Here is a 20,858-nt window from a genome sequence, read left to right on the forward strand (position 1 = left end):
GCCTTGAAGGCCCTGCCTGTGTGGGTGAGATTATCATAAACTGAGCCCAAGAGGGAGCTGGAAAGAAGACACATTGGTGCCGCGGACTCTGGTGGCTGCTGCCACATTCACCCTCACCATGGCTGTGGGCTTCTACCACCTGCCCCAGAACCCAGGCTCACTGTGGTCAGTGGCTCAGGGGTGGCCTCTCTAGCTCACTAGTCCTCTGAAGAGTGGGCAGGAAGAGGAAGAATGAAGAGGGAGTTGTTTGAGACAGCTGAGAGGCAAGGTATGCAAATGCTTTGTACAATAAATGCTGGAGCTCAATACCACAAGGGATTTTCATTCAAAGGGTCTAGGGCTTGGCTCAGAGAGAGGACATCTCCCCTAGGAGGCAGTGGGACCTCCCAGCAATTACCCCTCTCACACCCTTGCTCCTCTCTAAGGCGGAGATTCTACAAAGCTGGGAAATGGGTGCAAGCTTCCCTTAGGCTGGATAGGGAGCCAGGGTGAAGATAAAGGCTCGAAAAGGTAGGGGTGGGGGTCAGAGAGGAACCCAGCAGGGCTCCTGCACAGAGTTAAGGAGGTCCTGCCCCGAATGCTGGTGCCTGGCCCAGGGGGTGTGTGAAGGTTGAAATTCAGCTATGAGCCCTGCCGTGGAGCTATGTGCACCCAAACCAGAGGATGGCAAAGGAACTATCCGGGCTAGTGGTACCCCTGGTCCAAGCTGATAGGCTTTTACCAAGGAGACGTGTGGGGCTGGTTGCATTTAACAGGATCCCCAGGATTCATACCAGCATTTTCATCTTAGACCCATCAGCCACATACATCCTAAGCCAGTGTATGCTCCATAGTCAAGGGTCCTGGAGCCGAAGGGGAGGGGAGGGTTGGCAGAGAAGGACCCTCAGAAGGCTAAGGATGGAGATTGCAAAGCAAGACACCAAAAAGGAGGCAAGAGGGGCAGGCAGGTTCAGGAGCCTTTATTGAGGGTCCTCAGGGGAGGCGCCGGGGCTGTGGAGCTTAGTGCTGGACTCTCCGAATGGACTGCAGCTGCCCAGTGTGGGCCTGCGTGCCGAATTCACTGTAGTTACGGAACTCCCCGCTGTGACGGTCTTGCTCCAATACATACTGGTAGCCCCGGTAGCCTGGGTACTGGTAGGCCACCCACCTAGGCCAGTGAAGGCACAGGGGGTGGTAAGTAGGCTCTGCCCCCACCCCCACCGATGTCCTCCATGGCTGGTCCTCCTTTCTCAGCTCCCAATCCCCAGCCCCAAAGCCATGGCTTCGGTTTTCCCTACCCGGATCTCTCCCTGCCCTGTCCACTGCTCCAGGTCTTCCTAACGCCTTCTTCATCTTGTCTGCTATTCCCACCCTCCATTGCCCCCTCACCCATGTTTTCAATCCCTTCCTCTACCCCACGTTGCCCCCCTGACTCATTCTCCTATTACGTGCCCCATCCTCCCAGTCTGTCTCCATCATCTCACTTCCCCTTGCCTCTCAGTCTCCATGACCTCACTCCCCCCGTCCCCTGGCCCTCTTTACTGGGTCTCTTAGTACCCCCATCACTTCTCCCCACCCTCCTCCCTGGTCCCCACTGCCTCCCTGCTCTTCTTCCCTGTTCCAGTCCCAGGACTCACGCTCCAGAGCTGACTTTGAGGGAACCCACATCCTTGCTGGCCCAGCCCATGGAAGGCAGGGATGGGTAGTCATCATTGAGTTCAAACTTGCAGCCCTGGAAGTTTTCCCCCTCAAACAGTGTCACACGGCTGTCACTGTGGTTCTGAGGCACAAGAAGGTAGGGGTGGACAGGTCAGGCCCTCCAAAGAGGATACATTCTCAGCCCGACTCCCCCAACACTCTGCCCGGCATAAGCTGTAAAGACACAGGGTCCATAAACACACCCAGAGTTCACTCCATCAGTTCCATATCAGTCTGGGAAGCTGGGATGCTCAGAGGTCCCCAGCCTGGTCTCTTCTATGGCTTTGGATTGAGGTGGTGAGACTGAGGGGGGTGTTCCCAGAGACACTTCCAAGTCAGGGATAGAGAGCATCTTTTGACATGGACATGTTTTGCAGGAGGACAGTCAGAGGTCCTGAGGGAAATCTGGTCCACTAAGCAAGACAGTTTCCCTAAGGAAGCACTGACTGTCAATCCCCTGCCCAGCACCCTGGGCATGGCCTCTCATAGGGTAGGACCCAGAGAAGGTTGGAGAGCAAAGTCAGAACATACAGGTCGAAGCATCAGTGTTTGTTGAGTCTGGGCTCCCATTGTATCCCAGGGCCTTCCCCCTGCAGGGCTCCTTGGCCTCCTGGGATGGAGAAACTGGGCTGAGTCAGCACCTGCTTTCTGTCCTCCACTGCACAGCCCCAGGCCTCACCAGTAGGGTAGATAAATCAGCAGAAATGGGAAGTGAGAGCCTCCCCTCCAGTGTATTTGATTCATTACCAACCCCTTCCCCCCAAACATACACACAGAGACTAACCCCTTCTCAGCCTTGATCCCTGATTGAGTTCTATTCTCATGTTAACCTTTGTGACCAGGGTCAAATCACTCTGCCCTCTGAGCCCCATTTCCGCACCTATGTATGAGGTTAAGAGCAGTCACCCCGCCTCACAGTGCTGTGTGACAACAGAAGCGCTCGCTGACACGTGCGGACATGTGGACGACTGGGCGTGAGGAACGGGGCTCAAGACTGGCACGGTCTCGGGGCTGTCCGTGGTGCTGATTTGCGATGCCTGGCCTAGGCCCACGTTCCAAAATTTCTGAGACCTCTCTGGTTCTGGGAAGTAATGGCACTCCTCCCCAGCTAGGAGTTGTGTTTTCACCCCCCGGACAGTGAGTGAACGGTCTTTCCAGGGGCTGTGGTGGGGCCAGGGCCTGGAGCTGGGAGCTAGGATGCAGAGGAGGAGGGGGAGGGCTGTGCTCACCGCGCAGAGCACTGGCCGGAAGGACAGCAGCTGGTCGCTGTGGTGGCCGCCACTGCCGCTCCAGGCACTCCAGCGAGGATAGTCACCTTTCTCCAGAATGAACTGCTGTCCCTGGAAGTCGGGGTACTCGAAGGCCACCCAGCTGGGGAAAGATAATGGAAGCTGCGAGGCATCTGCCCCCGCCTCGTTCATTCCTCCCCCTCCCCCTTGCTTGCTACAAAACCGATCTTTGTCTCCACCCAAGGCCTTTCGCTTAACACACCCATCAAAAGGCAACCCAGCCCCTCTAGAGGCTAAAGACCCTAAGCCGGCTGCTATCTGGGGTTTGAGGGGTCCAGGCTTCCAGCTCAGGGCCCCCAGGCTGGAAGGAATGTTCCAGTCTACGAAGATCGCCCGACCAAGCACTCCTACCGCAAGGATTTGGGCCCCTGCAAAGGTAGGTGTAGGAACCCCCCCTAACCTGCGGTAGCAACCTGTGACAGCAACAAACTGCAATAGCTCGGGGGCCTCAGCTTTCTCGAGGGCCCCAGTCTCTAGGAGACCAGGGTGGGGCGAGCGGAAGGGATTTGGCTTCTTTTGCTAAACGAAGCTGAGAGCCATCTAACTTTGGAAGGGACAGAATGACACTGGGAACCCCTTCAGGGTTCGGGCTGGCCCCACGGAGTCCCGCAAAAGGTCGCTTCTCGCCTTTACCCCTTTAGCTCACACGAGGATACAATCTTTCTCATGGTTTGTTTTGGGGCAGGTGGGGAGTTTTGAGGAAGCCTAGATACGTTCCATGTTGCTGGGTGTCTCTCAGCCAGGGCTTACATACAGTCTGGGGAATGGAGGACTGGGAGCCGAGGACCCAGTCTCGGAGCCTGGCGCCCCCAACCCAGCCCAACCGCGCCGGGGGATCACTCACGCGCCATTTTCCACCTTGACCGAGCGCACCCGGCGTAGGCCTACGCGCTCGCCGACGTTGGCGCAGTCACTCAGCAGCCGGCTGCGGCGGCCCTGGAAGTCCTCCTCATCCCAAAGCGTGAGGCTGGCGGGCGCTGGGCCCTGCGCGGGGGCGCTGCTCATGCCGCTGCAGACAGGGACGGGACGCAGCGCTCAGCGTCTCGAGAGCCCACTCCCCGCCCAGGCCCGCCCAACCCCATGGGAGGTGAAGGACCCCGGGCTGGACCCTGGCTGCTAGCGGCTTTTCCCCATCTCGCCCTCCCCCGCCCGAAGGGACCGCGCCCCAGCACCGAGTATTCACCGGCTGGGTGAGCGCGGTACTGAAGGAAGCGGAGAGGCTGCGCGCGAGCTGGGTGTGCGGGGCTTTATACCAGGCCTCGCTCCCTCTCCGCACCCTCTCCCGCTGGGGTGGAGGGGAGCTGAGTCAGCGGGCAAGCTGCGGTCAGCTCTGGTGTCCCCGGGGGAGCCGCGGCCTTTCCCGCAACCGCTGACCGGGCCCCAGCCCTCGGGGATTACAATAGAAAGTGCTGAGACACATGTCCGGCGCTCGCCACCGCCGAGGCTGACTCCGCTTTTTCTTTTTGGGGGGCCTGAGCCAGGCCGAGACCTTCAGGGATAGAGGTACCAGGCCACCCGGTGGCCACCCCGCTAAAACCGCGCTTTCCTGGCTCGAGATGCGGAAGTTCTTCCCAGCGTCGAAACTCCTTTTCTTTAGAGGTCGAGGCCTCTCTTTGGGGAGACGCTAGGGAGGAGGTAGACAAGGTTCCCCATAGGAGACTTTCCTCACGACCCTCGGCCCTCTTTTCCCTGGAGGGTGGGCCATCGCGGCCCATTTCCTCCCAAGATCGAGTCCCCGGTGCGTAGCTCCCGAAGTTTTCTTGCGCGGAGGTGCTGAGAAGAGGCGATGACCAGGACTCGCCGCAAGGCGGCGCTGAGTGCAGGAAACGTAAACCGCCCAAGGGAAGGCACGAATTTGCAAACCGTTCAGGGAGTGGCTCGCCACCGCACATAGGAAGAACATCTCAACTTCAGCGCGGCCGGAACCGTGGCGCTCCCAGCCACCAGACAGAGCTCCCGGTTTTGAGGCCTCCGGCCACGACGTCAGCCTGAGATCTAGCAGCTGATCACTGAGCGCCTAGTTCGGGCCAGACCCTCTACTCAGAGCTTTTACGTGCGCGATCTCAGCTAATTGTAGCACCGACCAGTTGAGGCAGGCGGTGTTATTGCCTTGCATTTCACAGATGATCCTGCGGCCCAGAAGGGTACCGGAACGCAGTCGGGGAGAGAAGCGGCCCAGCTGAGGTGTGAACCTGGGTTTCTGTTTTGACTGTAGGTCTTAGGCTCTTACCCCCACTGCCCTGTACGGTGTGGAGAGGGGGGAAGGTAGGGTGTGGGGAGGAAGAAATTTAGGGGGAAAGGCTTGGGGCCCCAGGGTAGTTCTAGGGAGGAAATTTCCTCACAACTTGCAACAGAATTTCCTAACCATCATGGCTGTCAAGGAGACACAAAGGCTTCTGGCAAAATTGTGAGTGTGCCTTAATGGAGGGGGTATTCCAGCAGAAGCGGAGGGGTGAGTAAGAAGGAAACTAATATTTTGTTGTTCCCATGAACCAAGTGCTTCTCTTATAGACTCAACAGTCCAAAGTGGTAGGTTTCGGTGAACAGATGTGGAAATTGAGGCTTGGGAGGTACAGGGCCTTTTCCAAATCCACATGGCTAGCTAGTGTCAGAGCAAGATTAGAATTTAGACCTTTGACTCCAAAGCCAGTGCTCTTGCCACCCAACCTCCTGTGACTAAAGGGGCTCCCAGGCCAGGGCTCCCAGGAAGCTGCCCCCAATCCGGAAGTCTAGTTATGCTGGCTTCTATGCTTTCTCCCAACTGCCAAGCTCACTCCAGCCTCAAGAGCCTTTGCATTTGTTGCTCCTGTTACCTGGAGCATCTTAGTCACAAGATCTGGCCATGCTGGCTCCTTTTTTACCACCTGGGTGATGCTGTTCCTGGTATTTACTGTCCATCACATCACCCTATTTTCTTTATAGCATTTATTACTCTGTAAAGTTGTCTTTTTCATCTTTTGTGTATGGCTGTACTGAGTGTTTCCTTTTGTACTAGACTGTAAGCTCCATTTAAAGGGGCAGGGGCTGTGTCAGCCTCATTTTCAGTTGTTATCCTCCAACCTAGCACAGTGCTGGACACATAGTAGGTGCTCAATAAAACTTCTCAAATGAATGAGTGAACAGGGTGGTCAGGTTGGGCCAAATGTCCATGGGGGAAGGGATGTAGAGGAAATTCTCCAGTGAGAGTGGGGGTGGTGAAGGTTTGCCCATCCCACCGACCTCCCCACCCCTGAACAGGCACTGGGGGAAATTGGAGTCTCCCTTGAGTCTCTCTTTTCACTGGTGAGTAATTGCTATCAAGGATCACAGCGTGTGTGAAGGTGAATGCCAAAAGTACAAGGCCCTATAACATAGAGAGTAAAGCCCAGTTTGGAGGTTTTAAGTCAGAGCAGGGACAGCCACAACCAGGTTTGACTGCAGATGTGGTCAGAACCATGCAGTCCCCTGACTCCCTATGTTAGAGGGGGTTTGGACAAATAGGGTATAATTTTCCCCAGACCCAAAACGGGGAAATACAAGCTATCGAGGGAGGCAAGAAACAGTCCTGGGCTGTTCGTGACCCGGCAGTTTGTCTCGGTTTCACAAGTTAGGGCTATCGCAGCGGTGAGAAGTGAGGGACCGAATCTCTTCCCTTCCTTCTCTCTTCCTCCCCCATCTCTATCCAGCAATTCTGGATTCGGCCACCAGGGGGGGCGCGCGGGCCGCTCTGGGTAGAAAGCCGGAGCGGTGGGGACGGGGGGCGGGGAAAGGAAGGGGGAGTTGATCTGAGGCTGAGGTCGGGAGGGGCGCCGGTGGCGAGTGCGTCAGGCTGTGCGTCTGCGCTGGTCAGTGACGCGGGCGCCCAGTCTAGTCCCTAGGGTGCGGGGGTGGCTGTCAGGGTGGACGCTGTGTTTTCGGGAGCTAGGGCTGGGAGGGCAGTTTCCGTGTTGGTGGGACCACCGTATTCCACAGGAGGAGTGTGTGTGTGTGTGTGTGTGTGTGTGTGTGTGTGTGTGTGTGTGTGTGTGTGTGTGTGTGTGTGTGTGTGTGTGTGTGTGTGAATTAGAGCAGCTATCGCTCCTCTCCTAGTCCTATATTCTGATCTTGGCTCTGCACGAAGTAGCTGTGTGGCACCAGCTAGCTTCTCGCCTCCTCTGACTCAGTTCCCTCATCGGGAAAATGGTGTGTAGGTCCCACTGCCAACACAGGATAGTCCATGGCTTTCAGTTCTACCTGTCTTCACCAGCTCTCTCAGAAATGGGCACACTCCCCGACACTGCCAGTAGCCAGTTGCCCAGATCTCTAGACTCTCTCAGGCTCCGCACATCCCTCCAGACCCCTCCCTGGCTCTGGGCCTCATAATCCTCAGGAAAGGGAAATGAGCCACTGAGGGCAAGGGGCTGTCAGGCCCCTTACTGGTGTGCTAGAATGGGGCTCTGGGATCCCTGTCACTTTTCTGCACTATGGACCCCCTCTGGCCCCCTTTCTCTGCCAGGCTGGTCCACCTCCAGCCCCCCTTCCAGCCCCCAGCAGCTGGTCCTGTTTGTTTTCCCAGATCAGTTGTGCTCAGAGCTGCCTGAAGGATGGATGCACAGGTGGCTTTGTTTGCCCGCTCAGCACCCTCACCCCTTCCTCCTCCACATCCACAGCCTCAGCCTCTGGGCCTGGGGAAGGGGGAGGAGTTAGACAAAAAAACAAGTGTCCCCAGGTCTACACATCCAAGAGACCTCACTCAAGATCTCGTAGGGAATCTCATGACCCGAAGAGAACTCCCCACCCCCACCCTGTCCAGTCCTTCATCTCATATAGGGACCTTTGGTCGCACTTAAGAATCCTCAGGACCCACCCCCCATGATTCTGCCAAAGCACCCGTCCCATAAGGCACACTAAGATCCCACAGAGAAGCCCTAAGACTCAATCCTGTGTTCTTAGTGAGGCCCTGTATCCCACTCAGATCTCCATCCCATATGGGGAAATGTAGATCTGACAAAGAAACCCTTAAATCCAATCCTGGACTCTCATCCAGGTCTCCATCCCAGGTAGAATCCCCAGAGAAGTGACGTCTCCCTCGTATAGGACCCCATCCCTCGAACAGCCCGACTTCACAGTACTGATGGACAGCTTAGAGGGTCCTGGTGGCCAAAGTCTTCTCCTCAAGTCAGCCTGCTCCCACCCCTTTCCCTCATTTCACTGGGAAATCAGCCAGGGCTTTAGTGACTGAAGATGCAAATTCTGTGAATGTGGTGCCTTCCCCCACCCTGTACCATCACCAGCCCCTCCTTTGCAGCCCTGCTCCTCCACTCCCCACCCCCACCCCAGCTCCTGGGAGCCAGGAACAGCAGTGAGCACCTTCCCTGGGGCTGTGAGGTCTGGTCTCCTGGGAGACAGAGATAACGCGGGTGAGAGACTAGCTCAGCTCAGGCTGGGTCCGACAGCTGGGCCTGAAAGAGGTGGGTCCTGATGGGGTGAGAGCCCCACCCACACAGACTCATTGTCGTGTCCCTCTATCAACAGAGCCCCTCTTCTCTGCCCCTCGGTGGGGATGGAGAACTGGCCCCCATCCAGGGAGATGGGAGGCAGCTTTCACCACCACCCACTCACCCAGGCACAAAGCCACAGGGCGGCAGGGAGAGGGCACACACGTGCACACGTTCAGATGGATGGAACCCACATGCACTGTTCACATGTGAACAGTCTCCTTCTCGGATTCAGTAGACACCTCAATGGTCAAACTCATTTATGGGCAGACATTTGTTCACTCACTTATTCCTTAAATATTTAATAAAATGTACTATGTGCCAGGTACCGTGGTGGGTGCCTCGTGTACTTTCATATGCACACAACCCACTCCACGGTTGCCTAGAGAAGATCATCTCAGTCACCCACTCAAGATCATACAGACACTGAAGGGTTAAGAGTGGGCTCTGGAGCCACACTACTGCCTGGGTTCAAATCCAAGCTCCACTGCTTATAAGTTGGATGAACTTGTACTCTACTACTCAGATTTTCCCCCTGAAAAATGGGAATGATAGTGTTTAAAACTGTTGTAAAGATTTAAATGCATGTAAAACCCAGAACTAGCCTGCAGTAGGCATCAAATAAATGTTCGCTGTTACTGTTGTGGTTATAACTGGCTTTGCTGCCCTGTTCTTCCTATCCCCCTGGGGCTGGGCTGGGTTGTAGGGAGGGGTCGGGCAGCAGGCGTAGCGGCATCCCATCCTAGAAGCCAGCCTAGCATTCAGGTTGGGGAGCCTTCCTGCTTCACTCCATTAGAGCCGCTCTACTGATGAGCTCAGTTGGGGAGGGTCGGGGGGGTATCCCAACTTCCTTTGTTTTTGTTCAAATCTCTGCTGTCTGGGTGGAACCCGAGACCTGACTTCTGGTCCTGGTGCTTTTCCTGGCTCCATATGTGGCCTTGGGCAGGTCATTCCCCATCTTGGGGCCACAGTTCTGTACCTGAAAACTAAGCTAACTGCTGATCCTGGAAGGGCCTCCCAGCCCTGACTCCTGTGATCCTGTGATGCCCCACCGAGCCTCTGCCTGCACCCCGACTGCCCACTCCCCACTTTTCTCACACACACCTCGCCTAGCCCGAATGAGGGGGTGAGTCGCCACTGTCGTCATGGGGACTAATCTCCGAGAAGGTCAGTGAGGCTCTGCTCCTGCCTTGGCTGGATGGGGGATTAGCGCCTGTGTGCAAGCCCTCCCGCCCCCCGGTGCCTCCACTCCCAGGTCTCCACACTCTTACATAGACCCTGGGCAGCCTCCACACCCAGAAGTTCCACAACTGGGCCAGAATCAGCAGGTGGGTAGTGGGGCCAGGACAGCTGCCACAGCTGTCTGTCCAGCTGTGGCCACGAGAGAAAGCGGGAGAGATGGAGTCAGATCCATGCCCCTCACTACTCACATGGCCTGAGCTCTGTCCCTCTTCACCTTCTGTCCTTTAATGGGGAGAGATGGGTCTCCCAAGATAGGGGTATCACCTCTACTTCCAGCCCTGGCTCACGTTTGCAGGTCACATAGAAGCCACCTCTTTCTCCTTTGTTGTGGGTAATTTCCCCATCCCCACGTGGAGTGGGACGGAGGCTGTTTTCACATAGCCTCCACCTTCCCCGTCACACACGCTCTCTCTTCCATCCCTGGTTACCCTGACCTCTGACCCAACATCTTCAAATCCCATCTCTCTGGAGTGTACATCCCTTGTTATCTCACACTGCCTCTGTGTATCTCTGGTCTCTCTCAAGCTCTCTTTCACAATCTGGCGTTGGGGTGGGGCGGTGTCTACAGCCTCTCTGGACCCTGAAATCTTCCACACCCTCTGGGCTGCACCCTCTGTGTGTCCCTCTGTGCTTCTGCTTGGATCCACTCTCTTGCTCATCCTTCTCCCCTCTCCATTTCTCATGGGCAGTTTCCTGGTCCCCATATGGCCAGCCACACTCCAACTGCTCTTTCCCTTTTTCCGCTTCGTCCATTACCTGTCCCCTCCCCCGCTCAGGGTGCTGACAGGGATGACAGGAAGCAGGCTCCAGCTTTGAGCAGGAAGGGGGAGGGGGTGGGGGCCGCCTCGAACACCAGCTGCTGAGCACCCCCCTCCCCAAGCCCTGCACCTGCAAGGCTGCCTGGCGCCTGGAGACTCCGCCCCTGGCCAGGCAGGGGAGGATGGACCTGGAGGAGAGGCCAGATCCCTGTCCAAGTCCAGGAAATGCGGGTCTAGAGGATGGGGGGGGTGGGTGGAGGTCTGGGGAAAAGGCCGCCCCCCGCAGCGGGGGAAGAGGCAGTGGCTCTCTGTCACAAGGGCAGACCCCAGCCCACTGGTGGCCTCATTCTTCTCAACCCTGCCCCCAGGACTGCTGTGTGTGTGTGTGTGTGTGTGTGTGTATGTGTGTGTGTTGGGGGGCAGTCATTCCAAGGGGAGACCTTTTTGTTGTGCAGCCCCAGAATCTGGAATCCTCGCCAGAGGGGGAGTGCTCTTGCCACCTTCCATGTTTGGGGGAAGGGGAGAGGAAGCCCTCAAAGACACAAGGAGGATGTGCCAGCACCAGGGCCAGGCAAATCAATCAGTGCCAGGCTGGGCCCCGGACAGAAGCCTGGTCAGAGAGGCCAGGATAGGGGCTGCACACACCCAGCCTGGGACCCATGGACTTCCCCTCGGCCTCGTGGCCCAGGCTGCTGCACGGAGATCCAGCCTGCAGTCCACCCTCTCCCCAGACCTGCCTGGGATCTGTCAGAGCCATCTCATCCCCTCCCCCTCCCTTTCTCTGTGCCAAGGCCTCAGCAGATCCTGTGGAGCCTGCGGGTAGTTGGGTGAGGGGTGGCAATGAAGTGGGGGGAAAGTGGAGGGGGAAAGCCAGCACCCCCAGGAGCATCCAGATTGGAGTCAGAAGGGACCACTGACTGCTGACCCGCATTCCCATCTCCCTGGGGACTGCCTCGGCCTGGGTGTGTGGGGTACAGTCCCTCCCCACAATGCTTCCTCACCCTTAGGGGAAACTGGGCTCCTTACTGCTGTCCAAGGAGCCTTCCTTCCACCCCTGACCTACAACTGGCCCTTCCCTCTGAGGCTGGCTCAGCATGACCATCGGTTCTGCGAGGCGGAATGGAGTACACCTGGAATCACAGGGCAGAGACTCAACTGGGAGCTCAGACTGACCCCAGGCCTCAGTTCTAGGCTCTCCAAGCAGGAGGCCAGGGGTCTGTGGCAATCTTCATCCTCCTCCCCCAGATCAGATCTTAACACTTTGAGTCACCGAAAAGGGGGGTGGTCTGTCCTAGGTTTGGGTTGTGGCTAATGACCCATGGACTCCCACCTAATCTGAGGGCCATTCAGACCTACCCCACCTCCGGCTGACTGAAACAAGAGGCCTTGGGATTATGAAGTTTGGGAAAGGCAGTGAGCTGCGATGCCTGGGAACCCCATCAGGCAAGGGCTACCGGACCCCGTGTTTGTCCTTTTCGATCAGTCTGTCTGTCTTAAACATGGGAAGACTGAAGGATGGGTCAAGGAGATGGCAGGGAGTGAACCCTCAGGATGTCAGCACCAAAGATATGTGGAGGAGCTGGACTTGATCCACTGTGATTCTAGCTAGCTACCCCCACCCAGATTTTCCACACCTCATAGCTGTTGTTCCAACCCCTTGAGAGCCTCAAACTTCCCAGGTCAGGGGCCTCAAAAGTATTGCTAAAAGCCCAGAAACTAGGATATGAGGACTGGTGGGGCTCACGCGGGAGGCCAGACCAACCCCCCTCATTGCGCAAACGGGGGATGGGGGTTGGAAGAAAGCCCGAGGAGAGGCCATGAAATGACTTGCCCAAGGCCACAGAAGTCGCTGGGACAGAGCCGGACTAGAAGCCGGGTTTTCACCTCCGGAAGGGCTCCTGACCAGGCCCACAGCCCCCCATGCCACCCGGTGGAGCCTGCTCGGCCGGCCCGTATTATCCGGAATCGAGCCGGGCAGCCCAGGAGTTGCGGGCAGGACCTGGCAGGGCGGGCGGGGCCGGATGGGAGCCGGATCTCCCCGGGGAGCGGCGCACAGCCTCTCCGACCCTTATGGCGGCGGCGGCGACAGGTGCTTGCGTGGCGATCGGGCCGGGCCCCCGGGCGGGTGCTGAGAGGCCGCCCCTGCCTCACGCGAGCCGAACGAACAAAACGCTCAGGTCCGGTTTGTGCGAGGGGCTCGTCGCGGGGCGGGAGCGGAGGGCCCGGGGCCAGGCTGTGGCCCTCGGTGGTCTCCTGGTCCTGGTCTTCGGCGAGCGCAGTGCGGCACAGCACTCCGCTAGCTGCCGCCCTCCCCTGCGCGCGTCTGCGGCTGACACGTCGGCGGCCGCAGTGGCCACTACAGGTGCGCACCTGGCCCGCCCCTCCCTTCCTGGCCACCCTCCACCCGGCCGGGCCCAGCCTGGCTTGGTCCCCAGCGCACGCCCCGGAGCTTGTGCCGGAGCCCCGGCTCAGCGCGCTTTATACGGCCTACTCAGTCCCCGCCCCTAGACACACACACACACACACACACACACACACGCACGCACGCACACACACACTCACACCTGTCCGGCCGCCCGTTTGCTCGGGGCAAATATTGACTCAGAGGAGGCGGAGCGCCCCTCTCCCCGCCCCCGCCTAGGCTTTGGGGCCGGAGCTCCTCCGAGGCCTTGGCGGTGGCGGTGGAGGGGGGGTGTCGGGGACCTGGGCGCCTCTGGAACAACACCAGATGTCACTTTTCCACCCACCTGCCTCGGGGAGAGGGGGGGGAGGAGCCGAGGACAGAGGCTGCCAGGCGGAGGTTAGGGGGAACCGGAGGTGGGTATCCTAGGGAAAGTGGGACATCCCCTGGTCTGGGGGTTCAGATTCACGATGGGAGTCGTTTAGTAGGGTCTGCGGCCCGCTGTCTAGCGATGATCTCCACCCGCACCCCAGCGTCTAGTTCTTGGCCCTCCGCGAAGTGCCTCGATTTCCCAACCTCAGCAGAGTCCCGGGAGCCCGGCAGATGCTGAGAAAAAAGCTAGAGGTGGAAGGGCCGAGCCTCAGAGCAAGCGCGGCGTGGAAAGGGTAGGGGTGGCGACCTTGCTCCGCGGCCACCTGCTGCGCAGACCAGGCCTGGCGCTCGGCTCCTGTCCACCCGGCTCTGCTGGGGCAAAGGCCAGCCAGGCCCCGCCAGAAGCGCCCTCCACTGGCCAGACCAGGTCCAGCGCCTGGCAGCGAGCAGCGAGAACTCTTGCCCAGCTGCGGAGTGGAGCGGAGAGGCGCAACCTCCCAGCGCCTAAGTCTCCAATGAGTCGAGGCGGTCCAACTTGGCCGCTTCCACCATCTGTCCCTCTCAGACCGCGCGCGCGAGTTCTTGTCGCGTCGGGGAAATAAAGCCAAGGCAGATATAGAAAAAAAAAAAAAAAAGCTAGATGCTTTACTGGGGGGTGATGCAGAGGGGGGCGGGAGGAACCTAGAGCTGCAAGTCGGAGGGGGTGGGCGCTGGCGTCTGCAAAGAGTTGGTGGGGGGCGGCTCAGTCGAGCCGGGCATCTCCGCTTGCTGCGGCCCCGGGGACGCCGCCGGCAGCGAGTCGGGAGTCAGAATCCTGGATGACAGAAAGCCGCAGGTAGGGGAGTTGGGGAGAGGCTTCCCCCCGAGCCTGCCCGCCCCTGCAGCCCCTCGCGCCCCTCCAGCGGCCGCTGGCCCGGGCCCCCCAACCTGGGAACGCTGAGCGGCGGCAGGGCGATGACGCGTGGCCGCGAAGTGAGCACCACCTCCCCGCGGCTCGCCTCCACCAGGAGGTTCTGGATCATGTTCTCCAGCAGCGCCTCCTGCAGGCTAACGAAAGCCGGGAGCCTACGGGGCGGGAGGCGGGGGCGCCGGGGTCAGCGCCGCCACCGAGCGCGCTCTCGTTCGTTCTCCGCTGACCTCCTCTGTGCTGTACCGTTTGCCGCGTGCTCTACGTGGATTCTCACTTTAACTCCCCGCCCTCCCAACACTATGAGGCATCCTTGTTCCAATTTTACAGACGTTCAAACTGCGGCTTAAAGAGACCACGTTGCCAAACGTCACGCTGCTGGTACACGTGGTGGGATCCGAACACCGGGAATCGGAGTCCCCATCCCAGGGCCAGGGTTGGGGAAAGGCATCGAGCGATGAGACGGTGCGGAAGGGGCTCCTGTGGAATCCCACCACGGACACAAAGCCACAGAGCAGCCCCAGGGAAAGGCGGTGCAAGAAGACGTGGTACTTTTCTCCTGGCTCTAAAAACTCATTTAAGAGACTTTGACGACTAAAATCGCCCTCCTGGAAGTGGTGGGATGGTAAATGTTAATAGTCTGCTCTTGGAGAAGAAAATTAAAGCTTGGATCGTCATTTCGTAAATACTCCCACTGAGGCCTTAAGCGTCCAACAGGGATGTCAATGAACACTGAGTTGGAAAGAGCAGCTCACACAGGTAGAGCCCCAGCGCACCATTGCCTCCTAGGATCCTTCTGCGCTTGACCCCCCCACCCCTCCAAACCCTCACCTTGGTCTGGCTGCTTACCAGCTGATGGCCTCCTTCTCATCCTGCTCTTGCTTCTCCTTCAGTAAGACCTTCAGCTGTTGCTGCCACTGCCATTTCAGGGACTCCTGGGACGTGGGCTTAATCTCCATCCAGGGCAACTTCTCTTCCTTCTCCTCCACCTCCGCCTCCTCCTCGCCCATCTCCTCCTCCACCTGTTCCTCCTCTTCCTCCTCCAGCTCCTCCTCTTCCTCTTCGTCCTTCTTCTCCTCTTCCCCCTCTTCCTTCTTCCTCAGCCTCTGTTTGTCTTCCTCCTCCTCTTTGTCTTTGCTGACCTCAGAGCTGCGGGAGGGCTGACACCTGGCTGGCACGAAGTGCAGGCTGCTGTTCTGGGCCGTGAACCTTGCCGACTGCTCACTCCAGAACTGGCAGAAGTAAGGCATTTGCTCCACCAGGTTTCGGTCCACAGCCTCATGGAAGATCTTGTCCTCCAGCAGACCCCTGGTGGCAGGGAGGAGGAGAAGGTCCTCACCGAGAGGCCTTGCAGCCCCCTGTGGCGGGCTCTGGCTTCAGGGCTCCCCAGGGGGTGGTTCTTGACTACTGTGTCCACAAACAGGTGCTAGGTGCAGGGAGGGGAGCCCCTGATCAGTTGCTCCCTCCCATTCCTTCTTTAGAAAAAGGCATCTCTGGGCCCCGTGGATCCTTAAAGGTGAACATTATATGGTAGAGGAAGAGCCAGGATGTCAGTTACACAGATGAGGGCCGGAGCCCTGGAGAGACAGTGAACTGGCTCCAGACCACATCTACCAGCCATGACAAGGCAGAACTCCGGACCCAGCCCTGAGGATCCCTCCAGCCAGCTCCATTAGAGCTGTACCATCCTGGAGGGCCTGGACCACCAGTGGAAGGATCTTGTGAGGAAGTTCTATCTTTCAGGAAAGGAAGGGCTGGGATTTCAGGGGCTTTGGGTGGACCCAGAATTGACGAATGAACTAGGGAGATGGAGGGGTGAGCGTTTAGGGGGTGGGCGGTCACCTGATTATGGTGGTGAGACAGTCAATCAAGAGCTGCTTCTCCTGCTTGGAGACAGGGGCCCACCTGTCCGGGGTTTCTTCCTCACCAGCCTCCGACTCCTCCCTGGGGTAATTCCTCTTTGGCAGCTCCCTGGGGCAGGCCGTGGCATTCTGAGTGGCCTGGGCAAGCCACCATGCTGGGGTTGGGGGCATGAGCAGTGATGGTGGCTGCCCAGTCATGAGGACATAGGTGAGTCTGGGGCAGCCCCCAGCCTTAACCCAACATAGTGCTGCTGCATTTGGGGAACCAAGCCCAACTCTCAGAGTCGGCACAGGACCTGGAGAGGCTCCAAGTTGGAAAGGGAAGGAAGGAGGGGAGGCAGGGAGACCTAAGTGGGTTCCCCAGGGGCTCTGGCTCTTTGCTCCCTCCTCATAAGGGCCTAATAGTGATGGGGGCATTCTGGGCCCAGCAGTGCCCCAGAAGTCCCAGTGATGCTGCACGTGCTCCAAGCCCTCAGCAAGGGTTAGGTCTGGGCAGTCCTGTTCTAGAGCGGAAGGGTGGCAGAGAGCAGAGAAAGCAGACCCCTCCCTCCCTGAGAGTTCACCGGTGCAAGAAGTGGCGGGGAAAGTCAGAGAAGAAGTTGGCCAGGAAGTAGTCGGTGGCGTGGGCGCGGGCAGTGAGGCTTAAGCTGAGCATCCCTGGCGAGGGCAGCTGGGGGCATGGCCAGAGTGTCTCCTCCTTCGTGATCTTAAGGTTCCAGCTGGTTGGCCAGTTGAGACGCCACTGGTTCTTGATGGGGGGCAGTGTCTTTGGGAAAGGGGAGGCATGGATGACAGGGGCTTAGGGACTGCACTCCCATCACTGATGGGTCCCTAGCCCCCCAACCAGGTCTTTTCTGACATCCCTGGCATTTTATCCCCACCCATTGGCACTTTCATCCCTCCCTTCCAGGAGACTAGACCAGAGGTTGGAGGTATATCTGGAGAGGAAGCAAGGATCCTCTCAAGTTATCCCAAGGAGATAGGCCTGGGCTTACATCCTCACCCTGTAGTTCCTCACAGGTTCACAAGCTGTACAATACGCCCTTCTCTGTGGAAGCAAAGAGACCCCTGCTTAGGATGCAAGAGGCCTAGAGGGACTCCCCTCTTCCTCCCCTTCTTGCTGACCCACGGAGGGCCTGAAATCAATGTCAGCACCTGCTGCCCTCTTGGTTCTGCCCAACTCCCAGCCACACCCTCTTCCAGAACCTTCTCTAGGGAAGTGCTGCCTGCAGACTTGGAAAATCTGGTTACCTAACTAAAGGAAAGAAATGGAGATGCCACCAAACAATGCAGGCTGCCCCAGGGGTACTTGTCTGATGCCCTGGAGCTTTGTGGTTTGGGTTGATAAGGAAACAGCCTCCCTTATTAAGCCTTAATTCAGAAATCCCTTCTCCCATAGCCCTCAAGACATGATTTGCCTTCACAGTTGGGCCAGAGGTTCAGAGGGGAGTGGTGTCTCCCTGGGGGTTCAGTGTGGAGTACACAGGGGGGATCGAGGTGCAAGAATGCAACCGTGGGGACTTCTCTGGTGGCGCAGTGGTTAAGAATACGCCTGCCAATGCAGGGGTCACGGGTTTGAGCTCTGGTCGGGGAAGATGCCACGTGCCGGAGAGCAACTAAGCTTGTGCACCACAACTACTGAGCCTGCGCGCCACAGCTATTGAGGCCCGCGTGCCTAGAGCCCGTGCTCCACAACAGGAGAAGCCAATGCAATAAGAAGCAACACAAAGAAGAGTAGCCCCTGCTCACTGCAACTAGAGAAAGCCTGCGAGTAGCAATGAAGACCCAACGCAGACCAAAAAAAAAAAAAAGCAACCTTGGGGAGGAGGATCCAAGGTGGATATTTTGTATCCTTCATTATCAGTCTCCCCTGCATAAATAGTAATAGCCCATGTTTAGTGAGTGCTTACTGGGTGCCAGGCACTGTTGTAGGCACTTTACATGCATTAACTCATTTAATCCTCGCAGCAATGCCACAAAGCAGATAACAATTTATTCACATTTTAAAATATTTTGGGGCTTCCTTGGTGGTGCAGTGGTTAAGCATCCGCCTGCCAATGAAAGGGACACGGGTTCGAGCCCTGGTCTGGGAAGATCCCACATGCCACGTAGCAACTAAGTGCCACGGCTACTGAGCCTGCGCTCTAGAGCCTGTGAACCACAACTACTGAGCCCGCGTGCCACAACTACTGAAGCCCTCGCGCCTACAGCCCATGCTCCGCAACAAGAGAAGCCACCGCAATGAGAAGCCCGGGCACTGCAACGAAGAGTGGGCACCGCAAATAAGCGTAGCCCCCACTCGCCACAACTAGAGTAAGCCCGTACGCAGCAATGAAAATCCAATGCGGCCAAAAATAAATAAATAAAATAAATTTATAAATTTTAAAAAGAATAAAATAAAATATTTTAACAACTTTTCTTTTTAACCTTTTTTTTTTTTTTTTTTTTTGTCCATGCTGCACAGCTTGTGGGATCTCAGTTGAACCCGGGCCATGGCAGTGGAAGCCCGGAATCCTAACCACTAGGACACCAGGGAACTCCCTTTTTAACCTTCTTAATATGGAAAATTTCAAAAGTATACAAAAGTGGAGAGAGTGCTACAAAGACTCTTCCATTACCCCCCACCCAGCTTCAACAATTAGCAGTTCATGGCCAATTTTGTCTCATCTATACCCCATCTCTGGATTATCTTGAAGCCAGTCTCAGATGTCATATTACCCCCCATTATAAAGTTGAGGGAACTAAGAGGTTAAATAACTTGACTAAGATCACAGAGCTAGAAATCATCAAAGTCAGGAAACAAACGCAGGCAATTTGTTTCCAGAGCCTGTACCTGAAACCACTACGCCACACTCTCTTCCATCAGAAGGTGAGCTCTGCCTGGTTTCCCCTGGGTCCCCAGTGCCCAGCACCGGGTAGATATTCATTAAATACAGGCTACATGAAGCAGGGAATGGTCAGCCAGCTTTCAGTATCCAGAGAGTGTCTTGGGGATGTGCTATGCTTAGCCTAATGAAAGAAATCTAATCTCTTAAGTCAGGCTGACCAGTTTTTTAGGACCACCTCTGATCACCGCCTCTGTCCCCTCTGGCAAGGCCAATCAGAAAGCTCTGTGGTGTTCAAAGCCCACCCTGCCCTCCTCACCTTTGCTTTTCTATCTGTGATGATGAACTCCACTTCCTGCCGCACCTTCTCGTCCCTCCACTCCTGCAGTTCCTTATGGTACTGCGTCAGGAGTTTCTGCCGGTACACCTGTGGCTCAGGACAAGGAGAGAGAAGGCCAAGGTCTGGAGGGCCTCGGCCTGGGCCTGTGCTGTGGGGCCCCCACTCTTCCAGAGGTTGGCCTTTGCCTCTCTCTGGGGGTCTGGGGATCTCACAGACCACCCCACACCTCAAGACCAGGAGCGGCGCACCATCCCAGCTTCTCGCTAAGGCTGATCCTACCTTGCATACCAGGTCCATGCTATAGAAGCTGGCATGCACTGAGGCCTTCAGGGTCACCACAAATGGGATCGTCTCTTCAGGAGCCACCTTTCCTCTCATAGGACTCACAGACACCTATTTATTTGGGGGAAGAGTCTCTGGAGCTTCACAGGGATTGGATGGGACAAGATGGGATAGGAGATGGGATGGGGTGGGATGGGATGGGATGGGATGGGATGAGTCTAGAGCCCCTCTGGAGGTTCTGATTCTGCAAACACAGGGAACTCTCACCTCCCCAAAGTCTAGAGCCTTCTGCTGCCAGACAAACACAATTGTCTCATTCTTGGAGATGTTGTTGAGGAACAGCAGGCGGCTGCACTTGCTCTGCACAGGAATATTTCCCAGGGAGATATGAGATTGGGACAGGAAGACGTTCTGTTGGTGGAGACAACACAACAGCAACTTTGGGAGGTGAAGAAATACTAAGCATAGCAACCACTACCAGTCACCGAGTGCTTTCAACAGGCCAGGTACCACTGTAGGCAACTGACATGCATTTGATCCTCACAGTGGCCCAATATATAGGCCACTACTATATATAGGTACTACTATCATCTTCACTTTGTAGATGTGCTGCTAAGGTTCAGAGAGCGTAAATAATTTTCCAAAGGTCTCTCACAGGCCCAGCTGGGGTAAACCCTGACAGTCTCACTCTAAAGCCTATGATTTTGACCATTAAAATAGGCTTGGAAGGGCTGAGAAATCAGAATTCGCTTAGAGAAGGCAGAACTAAAGCCAACAAAATTTGAGTCTCTGAAGGATGGTTGTAAATTAGTAGGTGATCAGCTGTTGGCATCTTCACTGGGCACACAGCAGGAGCTGTGTTGTAGGGGTATCTGGAAAGATTGAGGCCATGGAAGGGGCACTTTCTCTCTGTCTAGACCCTGAGTGCCTTCAGAGCTGAGACTTTGTCTGGCTCTTCTCTGTGACCCCACAGTACTCATCCTTCAGTAAGAGTCCAAAGAGGGGAGGAGTGGAAGAGTAGACAGGCAGATGTGTTGGTGGATAGTAACTGGATGAGTGCATGGATGGATGGATGGATGGAGAGATACATGGATGAATAAACAGGCATGTGGATCAGTGGGGAAATAGATGGATGGATGTGTCAGACCTCCCAACAGTGAGGAGTGTGTGAGCTAAAGGTAGTGTTACTGACCCTAGATATTTCAGCAAAATCCATCTAGGTCCAGGGGAGAGACTGTTCTATATGAAGATAATATCTCAGAGCCCTAGAGTGGCAGGGCTTTTTTCTACTCTTTTCACTACCTCCATCCCAATGCCCAGAGGCAAGGGCGGGTGGAGGGCCCTGCAGCAGGTGGAGTGGCTGGAGCAGGAACACGTGTGGGCACTAGGTGGCAGGGTAAGCCTCTCATGGAGCTGGTGCTGCCTCCTAGATCCGGAGGAGGGCTGG

General features: G+C 56.7%; 2 protein-coding genes across 2 annotated transcripts in view; both read right to left on the bottom strand.

Moving 5' to 3' along the window:
• Positions 1 to 975: 975 nt before the first annotated feature.
• CRYBA2 (crystallin beta A2) lies at positions 976 to 14,965 on the bottom strand. Its single transcript, XM_067027556.1, has 5 exons — positions 14,952 to 14,965; positions 3,811 to 3,975; positions 2,907 to 3,048; positions 1,617 to 1,759; positions 976 to 1,147 (listed from the first exon to the last, which is right to left on the bottom strand). Exons 2-5 carry the CDS (start codon positions 3,969 to 3,971, stop codon positions 1,000 to 1,002), a joined length of 594 nt encoding a protein of 197 aa, XP_066883657.1. The 5' UTR covers positions 3,972 to 3,975; positions 14,952 to 14,965; the 3' UTR covers positions 976 to 999.
• CFAP65 (cilia and flagella associated protein 65) overlaps positions 13,873 to 20,858 on the bottom strand; it is a 43,525-nt gene continuing 36,539 nt past the window's right edge. Inside the window, exons 28-36 of the mRNA XM_059052890.2 lie at positions 19,679 to 19,822; positions 19,409 to 19,522; positions 19,109 to 19,216; positions 16,968 to 17,012; positions 16,528 to 16,730; positions 15,945 to 16,073; positions 14,952 to 15,410; positions 14,123 to 14,260; positions 13,873 to 14,009 (exon numbers count right to left, since the gene is read on the bottom strand). Of these exons, the coding sequence (XP_058908873.1) occupies positions 13,877 to 14,009; positions 14,123 to 14,260; positions 14,952 to 15,410; positions 15,945 to 16,073; positions 16,528 to 16,730; positions 16,968 to 17,012; positions 19,109 to 19,216; positions 19,409 to 19,522; positions 19,679 to 19,822 (1,473 nt within the window). The 3' untranslated portion in view covers positions 13,873 to 13,876. The remainder of the gene's footprint in view (positions 14,010 to 14,122; positions 14,261 to 14,951; positions 15,411 to 15,944; positions 16,074 to 16,527; positions 16,731 to 16,967; positions 17,013 to 19,108; positions 19,217 to 19,408; positions 19,523 to 19,678; positions 19,823 to 20,858) is intronic.

This window comes from Kogia breviceps, chromosome 2, assembly GCF_026419965.1.
Source record: "Kogia breviceps isolate mKogBre1 chromosome 2, mKogBre1 haplotype 1, whole genome shotgun sequence".
NCBI classification, from domain to species: Eukaryota; Metazoa; Chordata; class Mammalia; order Artiodactyla; family Physeteridae; genus Kogia; species Kogia breviceps.